Genomic DNA, 18,210 nt, shown 5'->3' with positions numbered 1-18,210 from the left:
AACTTCCTGTCAGTAACAGTGTACCCCACCTCCATTCCCTAACTTCCTGTCAGTAACAGTGTACCCCACCTCCATTCCCTAACTTCCTGTCAGTAACAGTGTACCCCACCTCCATTCCCTAACTTCCTGTCAGTAACAGTGTACCCCACCTCCATTCCCTAACTTCCTGTCAGTAACAGTGTACCCCACCTCCATTCCCTAACTTCCTGTCAGTAACAGTGTACCCCACCTCCATTCCCTAACTTCCTGTCAGTAACAGTGTACCACACCTCCATTCCCCAACTTCCTGTCAGTAACAGTGTACCCCACCTCCATTCCCCAACTTCCTGTCAGTAACAGTGTACCCCACCTCCATTCCCCAACTTCCTGTCAGTAACAGTGTACCCCACCTCCATTCCCCAACTTCCTGTCAGTAACAGTGTACCCCACCTCCATTCCCTAACTTCCTGTCAGTAACAGTGTACCCCACCTCCATTCCCTAACTTCCTGTCAGTAACAGTGCTACCCCACCTCCATTCCCCAACTTCCTGTCAGTAACAGTGTACCCCACCTCCATTCCCCAACTTCCTGTCAGTAACAGTGTACCCCACCTCCATTCCCTAACTTCCTGTCAGTAACAGTGTACCCCACCTCCATTCCCTAACTTCCTGTCAGTAACAGTGCTATCCCACCTCCATTCCCCAACTCCCTGTCAGTAACAGTGTACCCCACCTCCACTCCCTAACTTCCTGTCAGTAACAGTGTACCCCACCTCCATTCCCTAACTTCCTGTCAGTAACAGTGCTACCCCACCTCCATTCCCTAACTTCCTGTCAGTAACAGTGTACCCCACCTCCATTCCCAACTTCCTGTCAGTAACAGTGTACCCCACCTCCATTCCCTAACTTCCTGTCAGTAACAGTGTACCCCACCTCCACTCCCCAACTTCCTGTCAGTAACAGTGTACCTCACCTCCATTCCCTAACTTCCTGTCAGTAACAGTGTACCCCACCTCCATTCCCTAACTTCCTGTCAGTAACAGTGTACCCCACCTCCATTCCCCAACTTCCTGTCAGTAACAGTGTACCCCACCTCCATTCCCTAACTCCCTGTCAGTAACAGTGTACCCCACCTCCATTCCCTAACTCCCTGTCAGTAACAGTGTACCCCACCTCCATTCCCTAACTCCCTGTCAGTAACAGTGTACCCCACCTCCATTCCCTAACTCCCTGTCAGTAACAGTATACCCCACCTCCATTCCCCAACTTCCTGTCAGTAACAGTGTACCCCACCTCCATTCCCTAACTTCCTGTCAGTAACAGTGTACCCCACCTCCATTCCCTAACTTCCTGTCAGTAACAGTGTACCTCACCTCCATTCCCTAACTTCCTGTCAGTAACAGTGTACCCCACCTCCATTCCCTAACTTCCTGTCAGTAACAGTGTACCCCACCTCCATTCCCCAACTTCCTGTCAGTAACAGTGTACCCCACCTCCATTCCCCAACTTCCTGTCAGTAACAGTGTACCCCACCTCCATTCCCCAACTTCCCGTCAGTAACAGTGTACCCCACCTCCATTCCCCAACTTCCTGTCAGTAACAGTGTACCCCACCTCCATTCCCTAACTTCCTGTCAGTAACAGTGCTACCCCACCTCCACTCCCCAACTCCCTGTCAGTAACAGTGTACCCCACCTCCATTCCCCAACTTCCTGTCAGTAACAGTGTACCCCACCTCCATTCCCCAACTTCCTGTCAGTAACAGTGTACCTCACCTCCATTCCCTAACTTCCTGTCAGTAACAGTGTACCCCACCTCCATTCCCTAACTTCCTGTCAGTAACAGTGTACCCCACCTCCATTCCCCAACTTCCTGTCAGTAACAGTGTACCCCACCTCCATTCCCCAACTTCCTGTCAGTAACAGTGTACCCCACCTCCATTCCCCAACTTCCTGTCAGTAACAGTGTACCCCACCTCCATTCCCTAACTTCCTGTCAGTAACAGTGTACCCCACCTCCATTCCCTAACTTCCTGTCAGTAACAGTGTACCCCACCTCCATTCCCTAACTTCCTGTCAGTAACAGTGTACCCCACCTCCACTCCCCAACTCCCTGTCAGTAACAGTGCTACCCCACCTCCATTCCCCAACTTCCTGTCAGTAACAGTGTACCCCACCTCCATTCCCCAACTTCCTGTCAGTAACAGTGTACCCCACCTCCATTCCCCAACTTCCTGTCAGTAACAGTGTACCCCACCTCCATTCCCCAACTCCCTGTCAGTAACAGTGCTACCCCACCTCCATTCCCCAACTTCCTGTCAGCAACAGTGTACCCCACCTCCATTCCCTAACTTCCCGTCAGTAACAGTGTACCCCACCTCCATTCCCTAACTTCCTGTCAGTAACAGTGTACCCCACCTCCATTCCCTAACTTCCTGTCAGTAACAGTGTACCCCACCTCCATTCCCCAACTTCCTGTCAGTAACAGTGTACCCCACCTCCATTCCCTAACTTCCTGTCAGTAACAGTGTACCCCACCTCCATTCCCCAACTTCCTGTCAGTAACAGTGTACCCCACCTCCATTCCCCAACTTCCTGTCAGTAACAGTGTACCCCACCTCCATTCCCCAACTTCCTGTCAGTAACAGTGTACCCCACCTCCATTCCCTAACTTCCTGTCAGTAACAGTGTACCCCACCTCCATTCCCCAACTTCCTGTCAGTAACAGTGTACCCCACCTCCATTCCCTAACTTCCTGTCAGTAACAGTGTACCCCACCTCCATTCCCTAACTCCCTGTCAGTAACAGTGTACCCCACCTCCATTCCCCAACTTCCTGTCAGTAACAGTGTACCCACCTCCATTCCCTAACTTCCTGTCAGTAACAGTGTACCCCACCTCCATTCCCCAACTTCCTGTCAGTAACAGTGTACCCCACCTCCATTCCCCAACTTCCTGTCAGTAACAGTGTACCCCACCTCCATTCCCTAACTTCCTGTCAGTAACAGTGTACCCCACCTCCACTCCCTAACTCCCTGTCAGTAACAGTGTACCCCCACCTCCTCTCCCCAACTCCCTGTCAGTAACAGTGTACCCCACCTCCATTCCCCAACTTCCTGTCAGTAACAGTGTACCCCACCTCCATTCCCTAACTTCCTGTCAGTAACAGTGTACCCCACCTCCATTCCCCAACTTCCTGTCAGTAACAGTGCTACCCCACCTCCATTCCCCAACTTCCTGTCAGTAACAGTGTACCCCACCTCCATTCCCCAACTTCCTGTCAGTAACAGTGCTACCCCCACCTCCTCTCCCCAACTCCCTGTCAGTAACAGTGTACCCCACCTCCATTCCCCAACTTCCTGTCAGTAACAGTGCTATCCCACCTCCACTCCCTAACATCCTGTCAGTAACAGTGTACCCCACCTCCATTCCCTAACATCCTGTCAGTAACAGTGCTACCCCACCTCCATTCCCCAACTTCCTGTCAGTAACAGTGTATCCCACCTCCATTCCCTAACTTCCTGTCAGTAACAGTGTACCCCACCTCCATTCCCCAACTTCCTGTCAGTAACAGTGTACCCCACCTCCATTCCCCAACTTCCTGTCAGTAACAGTGTACCCCACCTCCATTCCCCAACTTCCTGCCAGTAACAGTGTACCCGACCTCCATTCCCCAACTTCCTGTCAGTAACAGTGCTACCCCACCTCCATTCCCCAACTTCCTGTCAGTAACAGTGCTGCCCCACCTCCACTCCCTAACTTCCTGTCAGTAACAGTGTACCCCACCTCCATTCCCCAACTTCCTGTCAGTAACAGTGTACCCCACCTCCATTCCCCAACTTCCTGTCAGTAACAGTGCTACCCCACCTCCATTCCCAACTTCCTGTCAGTAACAGTGTACCCCACCTCCATTCCCTAACTTCCTGTCAGTAACAGTGTACCCCACCTCCATTCCCTAACTTCCTGTCAGTAACAGTGTACCCCACCTCCATTCCCCAACTTCCTGTCAGTAACAGTGTACCCCACCTCCATTCCCCAACTTCCTGTCAGTAACAGTGTACCCCACCTCCATTCCCCAACTTCCTGTCAGTAACAGTGTACCCCACCTCCATTCCCCAACTTCCTGTCAGTAACAGTGTACCCCACCTCCATTCCCTAACTTCCTGTCAGTAACAGTGTACCCACCTCCATTCCCTAACTTCCTGTCAGTAACAGTGTACCCCACCTCCATTCCCCAACTTCCTGTCAGTAACAGTGTACCCCCACCTCCATTCCCTAACTTCCTGTCAGTAACAGTGTACCCCCACCTCCATTCCCTAACTTCCTGTCAGTAACAGTGTACCCCACCTCCATTCCCCTAACTTCCTGTCAGTAACAGTGTACCCCACCTCCATTCCCTAACTTCCTGTCAGTAACAGTGTACCCCACCTCCACTCCCTAAATTCCTGTCAGTAACAGTTTACCCCACCTCCATTCCCCAACTTCCTGTCAGTAACTGAGTACCCCACCTCCACTCCCCAACTTCCTGTCAGTAACAGTGTACCCCACCTCCATTCCCCAACTCCCTGTCAGTAACAGTTTACCCCACCTCCATTCCCCAACTTCCTGTCAGTAAAAGTGTACCCCACCTCCATTCCCTAACTTCCTGTCAGTAACAGTGTACCCCACCTCCACTCCCCAACTTCCTGTCAGTAACAGTGTACCCCACCTCCATTCCCCAACTCCCTGTCAGTAACAGTGTACCCCACCTCCATTCCCCAACTTCCTGTCAGTAACAGTGCTACCCCACCTCCATTCCCCAACTTCCTGTCAGTAACAGTGTACCCCACCTCCATTCCCCAACTTCCTGTCAGTAACAGTGTACCCCACCTCCATTCCCTAACTCCCTGTCAGTAACAGTGTACCCCACCTCCATTCCCTAACTTGCTGTCAGTAACAGTGTACCCCACCTCCATTCCCCAACTCCCTGTCAGTAACAGTGTACCCCACCTCCATTCCCCAACTTCCTGTCAGTAACAGTGTACCCCACCTCCATTCCCCAACTTCCTGTCAGTAACAGTGTACCCCACCTCCATTCCCCAACTTCCTGTCAGTAACAGTGTACCCCACCTCCACTCCCTAACTCCCTGTCAGTAACAGTGTACCCCACCTCCATTCCCCAACTTCCTGTCAGTAACAGTGTACCCCACCTCCATTCCCCAACTTCCTGTCAGTAACAGTGTACCCCACCTCCATTCCCTAACTTCCTGTCAGTAACAGTGTACCCCACCTCCATTCCCCAACTTCCTGTCAGTAACAGTGTACCCCACCTCCACTCCCCAACTTCCTGTCAGTAACAGTGTACCCCACCTCCATTCCCTAACTTCCTGTCAGTAACAGTGTACCCCACCTCCACTCCCCAACTTCCTGTCAGTAACAGTGCTATCCCACCTCCATTCCCCAACTTCCTGTCAGTAACAGTGTACCCCACCTCCATTCCCCAACTTCCTGTCAGTAACAGTGTACCCCACCTCCATTCCCTAACTTCCTGTCAGTAACAGTGTACCCCACCTCCATTCCCTAACTTCCTGTCAGTAACAGTTTACCCCAACTCCATTCCCCAACTTCCTGTCAGTAACAGTGTACCCCACCTCCATTCCCTAACTTCCTGTCAGTAACAGTGCTACCCCACCTCCATTCCCCAACTTCCTGTCAGTAACAGTGTACCCACCTCCATTCCCCAACTTCCTGTCAGTAACAGTGTACCCCACCTCCATTCCCTAACTTCCTGTCAGTAACAGTGTACCCCACCTCCATTCCCCAACTTCCTGTCAGTAACAGTGCTACCCCACCTCCATTCCCCAACTTCCTGTCAGTAACAGTGTACCCCACCTCCATTCCCCAACTTCCTGTCAGTAACAGTGTACCCCACCTCCATTCCCCAACTTCCTGTCAGTAACAGTGTACCCCACCTCCATTCCCCAACTTCCTGTCAGTAACAGTGTACCCCACCTCCATTCCCTAACTTCCTGTCAGTAACAGTGTACCCCACCTCCATTCCCTAACTTCCTGTCAGTAACAGTTTACCCCAACTCCATTCCCCAACTTCCTGTCAGTAACAGTGTACCCCACCTCCATTCCCTAACTTCCTGTCAGTAACAGTGCTACCCCACCTCCATTCCCCAACTTCCTGTCAGTAACAGTGTACCCACCTCCATTCCCCAACTTCCTGTCAGTAACAGTGTACCCCACCTCCATTCCCTAACTTCCTGTCAGTAACAGTGTACCCCACCTCCATTCCCCAACTTCCTGTCAGTAACAGTGCTACCCCACCTCCATTCCCCAACTTCCTGTCAGTAACAGTGTACCCCACCTCCATTCCCCAACTTCCTGTCAGTAACAGTGTACCCCACCTCCATTCCCCAACTTCCTGTCAGTAACAGTGTACCCCACCTCCATTCCCCAACTTCCTGTCAGTAACAGTGTACCCCACCTCCATTCCCCAACTTCCTGTCAGTAACAGTGTACCCCACCTCCATTCCCTAACTCCCTGTCAGTAACAGTGCTACCCCACCTCCATTCCCCAACTTCCTGTCAGTAACAGTGCTATCCCACCTCCATTCCCTAACTCCCTGTCAGTAACAGTGTACCCCACCTCCATTCCCCAACTTCCTGTCAGTAACAGTGTACCCCACCTCCATTCCCTAACTTCCTGTCAGTAACAGTGTACCCCACCTCCATTCCCCAACTTCCTGTCAGTAACAGTGTACCCCCACCTCCATTCCCCAACTTCCAGTCAGTAACAGTGTACCCCCACCTCCATTCCCCAACTTCCAGTCAGTAACAGTGTACTCCCACCTCCATTCCCCAACTTCCTGTCAGTAACAGTGTACCCCACCTCCATTCCCTAACTCCCTGTCAGTAACAGTGTACCCCACCTCCATTCCCCAACTTCCTGTCAGTAACAGTGTACCCCACCTCCATTCCCCAACTTCCTGTCAGTAACAGTGTACCCCACCTCCACTCCCCAACTTCCTGTCAGTAACAGTGTACCCCACCTCCACTCCCCAACTTCCTGTCAGTAACAGTGTACCCCACCTCCATTCCCTAACTTCCTGTCAGTAACAGTGTACCCCACCTCCATTCCCCAACTTCCTGTCAGTAACAGTGTACCCCACCTCCCCTCCCTAACTCCCTGTCAGTAACAGTGCTACCCCACCTCCCCTCCCTAACTCCCTGTCATTCTGCAACGTCCATTCTTTTGAATATTTATTTTTTAAATTTAGAGTGCCCAATTCATTGTTTCCAATTAAGGGGCAATTTAGCGTGGCCAATCCACCTACCCTGCACATCTTTGGGTTGTGGGGGCGAGACCCACGCAGACACGGGGAGAATGTGCAAATGTCCTAACAGCACGTCTTTTGGGAGTTGTGGGAGGAAACCGGAGCACCCGGAGGAAACACACGCAGACACGGGGAGGATGTGCAAACTCCACACGGACAGTGACCCAGAGTCGGGATCGAACCTGGGACCTCGGCGCCGTGAGGCAGCAGGGCTAACCCACTGAGCCACCGTGCTGCCTTTTCCTTTGAATATTGAGGTCCCAATCGTGGTCACTTTGTAATCGTGCCTCTATAATGGTTTGATCGTAATTTATTTATATTTCTGCAGTCAATTCATTTACGCGCTGTGCATTCGATAAAGAGCCTTTAGGCTCTTTAAGACCGCACCTGGACTGTGCAGTTTTGGTCCCCGTATTTGAGGAAAGATGTGGTGACATCGGAGGCGGCTCAGAGGAGGGTCACCAGATTGATTCCAGAGATCAGGAGTTTGTCGTATGAGGAGAGATTGAACAGTTTTGGCCGATACTCTCTACATTATCGAAGAAAGAGGGGAGATCTAATTGAGTATACAAGATGCTAAAAGGGATGGATAAAGTAGACGTGGAGCTGGCCCTTCCTCTTGTGGGGCATTCTAGAACGAGAGGTCATAATCTTGGAATAAGATGCAGCAAACTCAGCCGAAACCTGTACTTTATGGTGAACTCTGACTGTTTGTTTTCAGATCTACAAAGAGGCGCGGGAGTGCCTGACGCTGCTGTCCCAGAGGCTAGGGTCTGACAAGTTCTTTTTTGGAAACTCGTGAGTGGTTTGTTTTTTTGCCCTGCCGTGGAGCTGGAAGGGGGAGTTATTTTTTGTTCTGGATGCGTGTGGTGAGAGAGGAGGGTCATGGCAAACGGCTCGACCTGGCCACAGGTTTCGGGTTGTGCAGGTGCTGGGCCAGCCTCGCACGTCTGGCTGCGTAGTAAGCAAAAGAAAGAGGAGCTTTGAAGGGAAACGAGAAATTTGAAGGGAAACGAGACGCGCTACTTCCTCCCTGACCTGTGCCAAATCAAATACCTAAATCAGTGCCCGAGGTAGGAAGCCAGAACCTGGCACCCCTCGATCTGCGTACACAGTTTAGCAGCTGCCAAGAGTTTTGAGATCTGGGGCCAGAATCCTTTGTGTCCTCGACGTTCAGATTGACATTGTTGCTCTGGTTGGTGAGTTTATTTATTTAGCGCGGCCAATCCACCCACCCTGCACATCTTTGGGTTGTGGGGACGAAACCCACGCGGACACGGGGAGAATGTGCAAACTCCACACGGACAGTGACCCGGGGCCAGGATCGAACCTGGGACCTCGGCGACATGAGGCAGCAGGGCTAACCACTGTACCACCTCGCCGCCCCATAATAATAATAATAGTGTTTGCAGTCAGATGCTGTTGCCGTATCTTCGTGCCCATGTACTGTTTATTTGACCCTTTGGGGAATAGTGGGGGAAGCGCTGGAAGGGTTTCTGAGCGATTATCAGGCGGCTGAGTCCCTTTGAACACTTCTTCCGTGGTCCTGACATTGGACTCGAACCCAGAGCTTGTGGCCACCCTCGGAAAAGCGGATAGCTGGGCTCAGTCTCCCATCAGCCCTGCCATTGTAGTTCTGTATTTAGACAGAATCTAGGGCCCAGAATCCTTTTTTAAAAATAAATGTTTTATTAAAGTTTTTCCAATGCGCGTTTTTACATTACATAAAAATAGAAATACAGACAGTAATTTTTTTTATTTTTTAAATAATTTTTATTAAAGGTTTTCATAAAATATCAATAACAAAATGAGAAAGAAAAAAGAACCCAACAGGGTTAAGTACAAAACACAATCCAGAAAAGCAACGCCTCCCCCCTCCCCCCGTACCTAAATAATAAATTAACATTAACACCCCGACTGAACACAACATGTGTATACACCCCCTCAGACCCTCCAGTGTAAATAACATAAACAAAAATAAAGTAACCCCCCCACCCCCCGAGCTGCTGCTGCCATTGACCAATGTCTATCGTTCTGCCAGAAAGTCTAAGAACGGTTGCCCCCGTCTAAAGAACCCTTGTACCGACCCTCCCAAGGCGAATTTCACCCTCTCCAATTTAATAAACCCCGCCATATCGCTGATCCAGGATTCCACGCTTGGGGGCCTCGCATCTTTCCACTGAAGGAGAATCCTTCGCCGGGCTACCAGGGACGCAAAGGCCAGAATTCCGGCCTCTTTCGCCTCCTGCACTCCCGGCTCCTCTGCCACCCCAAATATTGCGAGCCCCCAGCCCGGTCTGACCCTGGATCCTACCACCCTCGACACCGTCCTCGCTACGCCCTTCCAAAATTCCTCCAGCGCTGGGCATGCCCAGAACATATGGGTGTGATTTGCTGGGCTCCCTGAGCACCTAACACACCTGTCCTCACCCCCAAAGACCCGGCTCATCCTTGTCCCGGTCATGTGTGCCCTGTGCAGCACCTTAAACTGTATGAGGCTGAGCCTCGCGCACGAGGAGGAAGAGTTCACCCTCCCTAGGGCATCTGCCACGTCCCCTCTTCGATCACCTCTCCCAACTTCTCCTCCCACTTACCTTTCAACTCCACCACCGGGGCCTCCTCCTCCTCCTGCATCACCTGGTAAGTTGCCGAGATCTTCCCCTCTCCCCCCGAGAGCACTCGGTCCTGTGTGTGGCAGTAGCCGCGGGAATTCCACCTCTTGCCACCTGGCAAACGCCCTTACCTGTAAGGACCTGAAGGTGTTCCCCGGGGGGAGCCCGTACTTCTCCTCCAGTTCACCCAAGCTCGCGAACTTCCCGTCCACAAACAGGTCCCCCAACCTTCGTATCCCTGCCCTGTGCCACCCTGAAAACCCTCCATCTGTCCTCCCTGGGACGAACCGGTGGTTCCCCCGTATCGGGGTCCACACCGAGGCCCCCACTTCTCCCCCCCGTGCCGCCTCCACTGTCCCCAAATTTTGAGGGCCGCCACCACCACCGGGCTCGTGGTATACCTCCTTGGAGGGAGCGGCAGCGGCGCCGTTGCCAGCGCCTCCAGACTCGTACCCACACAGGACGCCGTCTCCAGCCTCTTCCATGCAGCCCCCTCCCCTTCCATCACCCACTTGCGCACCATCGTCGCATTGGCGGCCCAGTAGTACCCATAGAGGTTGGGCAGCGCCAGCCCCCCCTATCTCTACTCCGCTCCAGGAACACCCTTCTCACCCTCGGAGTCCCACAAACCCCATTATACTCCTGTTAACTCGCCTGAAAAAAGCATTCGGGATAAACACGGGGAGGCACTGGAACAGGAACAAAAACCTTGGGAGCACCGTCATTTTGACTAACTGCACCCTACCCGCCAGGGACAGCGGCAACGCGTCCCACTTCTTGAACTCCTCCTCCATTTGCTCCACCAGCCTTGTAAAGTTAAGCCGATGCAGGGTCCCCCAGCTCTTGGCCACCTGGACCCCCAAATATCTGAAGCTCCTTGCCGCCCTTTTTAGTGGGAGCTCGCCAATCCCCCTCTCCTGGTCCCCTGGCTGAACTACGAACATCCCTGTCTCGTCCCTCGGTGCAACCGAAAGTACTCGGACCTCCTCCTATTTGTGGCCACACTCGCCGTCGGGACCTCATACAACAGCCTAACCCACCTGACAAACCCCTCCCCAAACCCGAACCTCTTCAGCACCTCCCACAGGTACCCCCACTCTACCCTATCGAAGGCTTTCTCAGCGTCCATCGCCACCACTATCTCCGCCTCCCCCTCCCTCGCCGGCATCATGATAACGTTCAAAAGCCTCCGCACATTCGCGTTCAACTGCCTCCCCTTCACAAACCCCGTCTGGTCTTCATGGATGATCTGCGGCACACAATCCTCAATCCTCGTGGCTAAGACCTTCGCCAGCACCTTGGCATCTACGTTTAAGAATGAAATCGGCCTGGAAGACCCACATTGCAGGGGATCCTTGTCCCACTTCAGGATCAAGGAGATCAGTGCCCGGGACATCGTCGGGGGCGAGGCCCCCCCCTCCCTTGCCTCATTAAAGGTCCTAACTAACAGCGGGCCCAACAGGTCCATATATTTTTTTAGAATTCGACTGGGAAACTGTCCGGCCCCAGTGCCTTCCCCGCCTGCATGCTTCCTATCCCTTTGATCAGCTCCTCCAGCCCAATCGGGGCCCCCAGTCCCACCACCAGTCCCTCTTCCACCTTTGGAAACCTCAATTGGTCCAGGAAACGGCCCATCCCCCCCTCCTCCCGTGGGGGCTCGGATCGGTACAATTCCTCGTAGAAGTCCCTGAAGACCCCATTGATGCCAACCCCACTCCGCACCACGCTCCCTCCCCTATCCATAACTCCCCTGATCGCCCTAGCTGCGTCCCGCTTCCGAAGCTGATGCGCCAGCATCCGGCTTGCCTTTTCCCCATACTCGTAGACCGCCCCCTGGGCCTTCCCCCACTGCACCTCCGCCTTCCTGGTGGTCACCAGGTCGAATTCGGCCTGGAGGCTGCACCTCTTCCTCAACAATCCTTCCTCAGGCTCTTCCGCATACCTCCTGTCTACCCTCGCCATCTCCCCCACCAGCCTCTCCCTCTCCCCCCGCTCCCTCCGCTCCTTGTGGGCCCTAATGGAGATCAGCTCTCCCCTCACCACCGCCTTCAGTGCCTCCCATACCATCCCCACTCGGACCTCCCCGTTGTCGTTGGTCTCCAAGTACCTCTCTATACTTCCTCGGACCCGCTCGCTCACCTCCTCGTCCGCCAACAGCCCCACCTCCAAGTGCCACAGCGGGCGCTGGTCCGAAATGGCTATTGCCGAATACTCAGTATCCTCTACTCTCGCTATCTATCAGCGCCCTACTCAAAATGAAAAAGTCGATTCGAGAATAAGCCTTATGGACATGTGAAAAGAATGTCCCCCCCCCCGGCCTTGCAAATCTCCAAGAGTCCACCCCTCCCATTTGGTCCATAAACCCCTCAGCACTCTAGCCACCGCCGGCTTCCTACCCGTCCTACACCTGGAGCGATCCAGTGCCGGATCCAGCACCGTGTTAAAGTCTCCCCCCATTATCAGGCCCCCCACTTCCAAGTCTGGGATCCGACCCAACATATGCCGCATAAAACCCGCATCGTCCCAGTTCGGAGCATACACATTGACCAGTACCACCCTCTCTCCCTGCAACTTACCACTTACCATTATGTACCTACCGCCATTATCTGCCACAATGCTCGACGCCTCGAATGACACCTTCTTTCCCACCAAGATCGCCACCCCTCGATTTTTGGCATCCAGCCCTGAGTGAAACACCTGACCTACCCACCCTTTCCTCAGTCTTACCTGGTCTGCCACCTTCATACAGACAGTAATAAAAAATAACAAACATATCCCAAAGTTTACAGTGAAACTACTTACACAACAGAATTATTTTGTTTTAAACAGAACCAGGTGGGTTTTGCCTCCATGCCCAACTCACATTGTATCAACAGTACCCCCACCTGAACCCCCCCCACCTGAACCACCCCTCCCGCCCCCAGGATGCTGCTGCTGCTGACAGTTACGGCTCCGCTAGAAAGTCAAGGAAAGGTTGCCACCGCCGGGAGAACCCCATCAAGGACCCTCTCGAGGCGAACTTTATTCGCTCCAGGCTGAGGACCCCAGCCATGTCGCTAACCCAGGTCTCCACACCCGGGGGGTTCGAGTCCCTCCACATTAACAAGATCCGTCTCCGGGCTACCAGGGAGGCAAAGGCCAGGGCCTCGGCCTCTTCCGCTTCCTGCACTCCCGGATCCTCCGCTACCCCAAGTATCGCTACTGTTGGACTCGCCTTCACCCGAGTGTCCAAAACCCTGGACAACACCCTCGCAAACCCCTGCCAGAACCCTTTAAGCGCCGGGCATGCCCAAAACATATGGGCATGATTCACCGGACTCCCTGCACACCTCGGGCACCTGCCCTCCACCCCAAACAGGGCCCATAATCCTTGACATTCAGACATAGTCCAATGCCTAGTCAGGGTGGTGAAGGAGGCATTCAGAATGCTTGGTTTCATTGGTCAGAACATTGAATACAGGAGTTGGGACGTCTTGTTGAAGTTGTACAAGACATTGGTATGGCCACACTTGGAATACTGTGTGCAGTTCTGGTCACCCTATTATAGAAAGGATATTATTAAACTAGAAAGAGTGCAGAAGAGATTGACGAGGATGGTACCAGGACTTAATGGTCTGAGTTATAAGGAGAGGCTGGATAGACTGGGACTTTTTTCCCAGGAGCGTAGGAGGCTTAGGGGTGAACTTATAGAGGTCTATAAAATAATGAGGGGCATAGATAAGGTAGATAGTCAACATCTTTTCCCAAAGGTAGCGGAGTCTAGAACTAGAGGGCAGAGGTTTAAGGTGAGAGGGGAGAGATACAAAAGAGACCAGAGGGGGAATTTCTTCCCACAGAGGGTGGTGAGTGTCTGGAACGGGCTGCCAGAGGCAGTGGTAGAGGCGGGGACGATTTTGTCCTTTATAAAGCAGTTAGACAGATACATGGGGCAGGGTGGGTGTAGAGGGATATGGGCCAAATGTGGGCAAGTGGGACTAGCTCAGTGATATAAACCGGGCGGCATGGACAAGCTGGGCCGAAGGGCCTGTTTCAATGCTGTAAACATCTCTGACTCTTATCACCAAAGAGCAATACCTTTATCTTTAACACAAAAGAAATACAGTTGAAAAATGTTTTCCCCGTTTTGCCTCCATTCCTGAAGGTGCTGACTCTCACTGGGGTACAGGGCCCCCCTCCTCTCCTGAAGGTGCTGACTCTCACTGGGGTACAGGGTCCCCCTCCTCTCCTGAAGGGGCTGACTCTCACTGGGGTACAGGGTCCCCCTCCTCTCCAGAAGGTGCTGACTCTCACTGGGGTACAGACTCCTCCTCCTCTCCTGAAGGTGCTGACTCTCACTGGGGTACAGGGTCCCCCTCCTCTCCTGAAGGTGCTGACTCTCACTGGGGTACAGACTCCCCCTCCTCTCCTGAAGGTGCTGACTCTCACTGGGGTACAGGGTCCCCCTCCTCTCCTGAAGGTGCTGACTCTCACTGGGGTACAGACTCCCCCTCCTGTCCTGAAGGTGCTGACTCTCACCGGGGTACAGACTCCCCCCTCCTCTCCTGAAGGTGCTGACTCTCACTGGGGTACAGGGTCCCCCTCCTCTCCAGAAGGTGCTGACTCTCACTGGGGTACAGACTCCTCCTCCTCTCCTGAAGGTGCTGACTCTCACTGGGGTACAGGGTCCCCCTCCTCTCCTGAAGGTGCTGACTCTCACTGGGGTACAGACTCCCCCTCCTCTCCTGAAGGTGCTGACTCTCACTGGGGTACAGGGTCCCCCTCCTCTCCTGAAGGTGCTGACTCTCACTGGGGTACAGACTCCCCCTCCTGTCCTGAAGGTGCTGACTCTCACCGGGGTACAGACTCCCCCCTCCTCTCCTGAAGGTGCTGACTCTCACTGGGGTACAGACTCCCCCCTCCTCTCCTGAAGGTGCTGACTCTCACTGGGGTACAGGGTCCCCCTCCTCTCCTGAAGGTGCTGACTCTCACTGGGGTACAGACTCCCCCTCCTCTCCTGAAGGTGCTGACTCTCACTGGGGTACAGACTCCCCCTCCTCTCCTGAAGGTGCTGACTCTCACTGGGGTACAGACTCCCCCTCCTCTCCTGAAGGTGCTGACTCTCACTGGGGTACAGACTCCCCCTTCTCTCCTGAAGGTGCTGACTCTCACTGGGGTACAGACTCCCCCTCCTCTCCTGAAGGTGCTGACTCTCACTGGGGTACAGGGTCCCCCTTCTCTCCTGAAGGTGCTGATTCTCACTGGGGTACAGACTCCCCCCTCCTCTCCTGATGGTGCTGACTCTCACTGGGGTACAGGGTCCCCCTCCTCTCCTGAAGGTGCTGACTCTCACTGGGGTACAGACTCCCCCTCCTCTCCTGAAGGTGCTGACTCTCACTGGGGTACAGGGTCCCCCTCCTCTCCTGAAGGTGCTGACTCTCACTGGGGTACAGGGTCCCCCTCCTCTCCTGAAGGTGCTGACTCCCACTGGGGTTGTGGGGGTGAGACCCACGCAGACACGGGGAGAATATGCAAACTCCTCATGGACAGTGACCCGGAGCCAGGATCGAACCTGGGACCTCGGAGCCGTGAGGCAGCATTGCTAACTACTCTGCCACCCTTTGAAACCCCGAGGTGAGCAACATTTGGTCTCCCTTCACCACAGGGGTTGCAGGTCCGCAGGGGTTGAAGACGGCAGCTGTCCACCGTCTTCTCAAGGGCACCTGGGGATAGGTAATCGATGCCGCCTTTGTCAGCAAAGCCCTAATTCCATGTGTGTATTTAAAACTCGCATTACCCAGACCTGCGCCTGCACAGTGTGGACCTGCTTTATTGGACAGGAGCGTCGCGTGACTGTCTGGAACAGGAATGGGTGTTGCCTGCAGTGTGCCGTGTGCTGGGATGGCTGTGTCGAATGATGCGTCTGCTCTTCTGTTTTAGACCCAGCTCCCTAGATGCCATTGTCTTTGGGCACCTGGCTCCGCTTCTGAAGGCAAAACTGCCCAACAGCAAACTCCAGCAACACCTGCGCTCGCTCGACAACCTGTGTATTCTCTGTACGTCCATCCTGGGGCTTTACTTCCCAAACGATGGCTCAGGTAACCCACGGCGATCCGTGCTCAGCTTCCCTCCGCCTGCGTCACTGTGTGTTTTTTGCCTGTGGGGGATTTTGCTGGGACTCGATGCTAAGTTTGCCGATGAATTGACAATAACTTAACCTGAAAGAGCGCTCGGCGGCGGGGGTGGGGGTTGGGGGGGTTATTCGAAGGACAATAACGATTGACACGAACGTAAATCCCCCCCTAATTTCCGTTGCTCTCACTCCTGTTTGTTTCAGAGCCTGAATGCAGCTCAAAGAAAATCCCCCAGAGTAACTCCTCGGATTCTGATGAAGACCCTCACAAGAGACGCAAGCAGATCTTATCGGTGATCGTGGGGTTCTCCGCCATGATCAGCTATGCTTTCCTTAGCGGGATTCTGTCCATTCAGCGGGTAACGACCCACAATGCACTGAGACAGCCCTCCCCACTGGAAGATGATGATGTCGATGAGGGACAGTGAGGGTGTGGAGTGGGGGGGGGTGAGGGGACAGAGAGACGGGGCAGTGAAGGGGTGGGCTACGAGGTGCTGGGGAGGGGACTCTGACCAGTTGGGACCATTTCTGTGAGCGTACTGCCCCAGGGCAGCACGGTAGCATTGTGGTTAGCACAATTGCTTCACAGCTCCAGGGTCCCAGGTTCGATTCCGGCTTGGGTCATTGTCTGTGCGGAGTCTGCACATCCTCCCCGTGTGTGCGTGGGTTTCCTCCGGGTGCTCCGGTTTCCTCCCACAGTCCAAAGATGTGCAGTTTAGGTGGATTGGCCGTGATAAATTGACCTTCGTGTCCAAAATTGCCCTTAGTGTTGGGTGGGGTTACTGGGTTATGGGGATAGGGTGGGGGTGTTGACCTTGGGTAGGGTGCTCTTTCCAAGAGCCGGTGCAGACTCGATGGGCCGAATGGCCTCCTTCTGCACTGTAAATTCTCAGATAATCTATGAAGATATGGCAAGTGGAAATTGTCCGGCCCAAAGACAGACTGCCAGCAGATTCCAGGTCTTCGTGTTATTACTGTTTGTTTTGTTTAAACGTTGAAAGCCTCGATTAGCTCCGGCTCTCCAACCTGCAGCACAGGTCAGGGACAAAGGAAATTACAGTTCGCACCTTTCTGACCCCCGCGAAGAATGTTATGTTGTGCGGGGCAGTGCGACGGCCGCTGTAATACTGAGTTGATGGGAACAGCGTCTCGCTGCTTTGACAATTCATTTCTAGCTATCAAAATAAAATTCCATTGCCAATTATTTGTGTAGTTCACTGCAGGGAGCGGATACTCTACAACACACACACTCAAGGTTAGATTCTGGTTTGAGGCATTCGGCCAAGAACAAATGATTGTAATGGTGGACTGAAGTCTCCACCTTGATGCTCGTTAACTCCGAGGGTTTTGCTTTGGGTTGTAACCACACTTCCTTGAGCTATATGGAATATCTCGGATCCCACTGTGTTGTGACAATCTGCTTGTTCCCTGGTCAGTTGAGGCTTCAGAATAAGATCATCTCTTGACTGTACATGTACTGTTCCAAGTCCCAGGTATCCCGCTTTCTGGAAAGCGGTGTATTGACCAGATTCCACAGAGAGCCTCTTCCTCAGTTCAGTTTATCCAGCAGTGACAGGGAGATGAGAGAGCTGTGTGTGGGTGGTGGGTACGGACAGGAGTGTCGCACCTAAGCACAGTTCCTTCCTCACCGGTACTATCGAGGAGGTTGTCACGGGCATGTGAAACTGAGAACCTCAGTGCCACTTGATACAGAAAAGCTCTTTCATTTACTCTCAGGCTCGGTGTCAGTTGTCTAATATTAAAGGATGATATTTTTCTGCTGCTAAATTGCCTGTTTTTTCGGGACAATGATCTGTTTTTAACTGTGGAAAAACAACCGGTGAATAAATTGAACGTTGGAAAGTAGAGTGTGTCCAGAAGCGCCCTTTTATTTTTGTGACCATAGCTGGGAGGATGGGGGCAGTGTCGGGTCACAGCCACTGAGCTTGTTTGCACTCCGTACCGACACTCCCTCCATCGTGCTGCAGATGGTTTTGTCGAACAGGTTTCTCACTGGCTGTTGTACCTTGACTGTGACCACAGCCCATGTCTTGTACCATTCTCCTGTTAACGCGGCTTGTCTATTCAGGCCACACGTGGAGCTTCATTTATTGGCTTGAGTGAGATTCTGTGCTACAGCACTACTGCAGGTCGGAGGGTGTAATTACAGTGTGACAAGCTTACATAGGAAA

At 53.2% G+C, this 18,210-nt stretch overlaps 1 protein-coding gene across 1 annotated transcript in view; it reads left to right on the top strand.

The window, feature by feature from the left end:
* mtx1b (metaxin 1b) overlaps positions 1-17,884 on the top strand; it is a 58,391-nt gene extending 40,507 nt beyond the window's left edge. Inside the window, exons 6-8 of the mRNA XM_072490687.1 lie at positions 8,019-8,095; positions 15,826-15,983; positions 16,223-17,884. Coding sequence (XP_072346788.1) covers positions 8,019-8,095; positions 15,826-15,983; positions 16,223-16,446 — 459 coding nt within the window. The 3' untranslated portion in view covers positions 16,447-17,884. The remainder of the gene's footprint in view (positions 1-8,018; positions 8,096-15,825; positions 15,984-16,222) is intronic.
* Positions 17,885-18,210: the final 326 nt, after the last annotated feature.

Source organism: Scyliorhinus torazame, chromosome 26 (genome assembly GCF_047496885.1).
Source record: "Scyliorhinus torazame isolate Kashiwa2021f chromosome 26, sScyTor2.1, whole genome shotgun sequence".
NCBI lineage: Eukaryota > Metazoa > Chordata > Chondrichthyes > Carcharhiniformes > Scyliorhinidae > Scyliorhinus > Scyliorhinus torazame.
The sequence above is the reverse complement of the archived record's forward strand: the minus strand, read 5'-3'. Positions and strand labels throughout refer to the sequence as shown.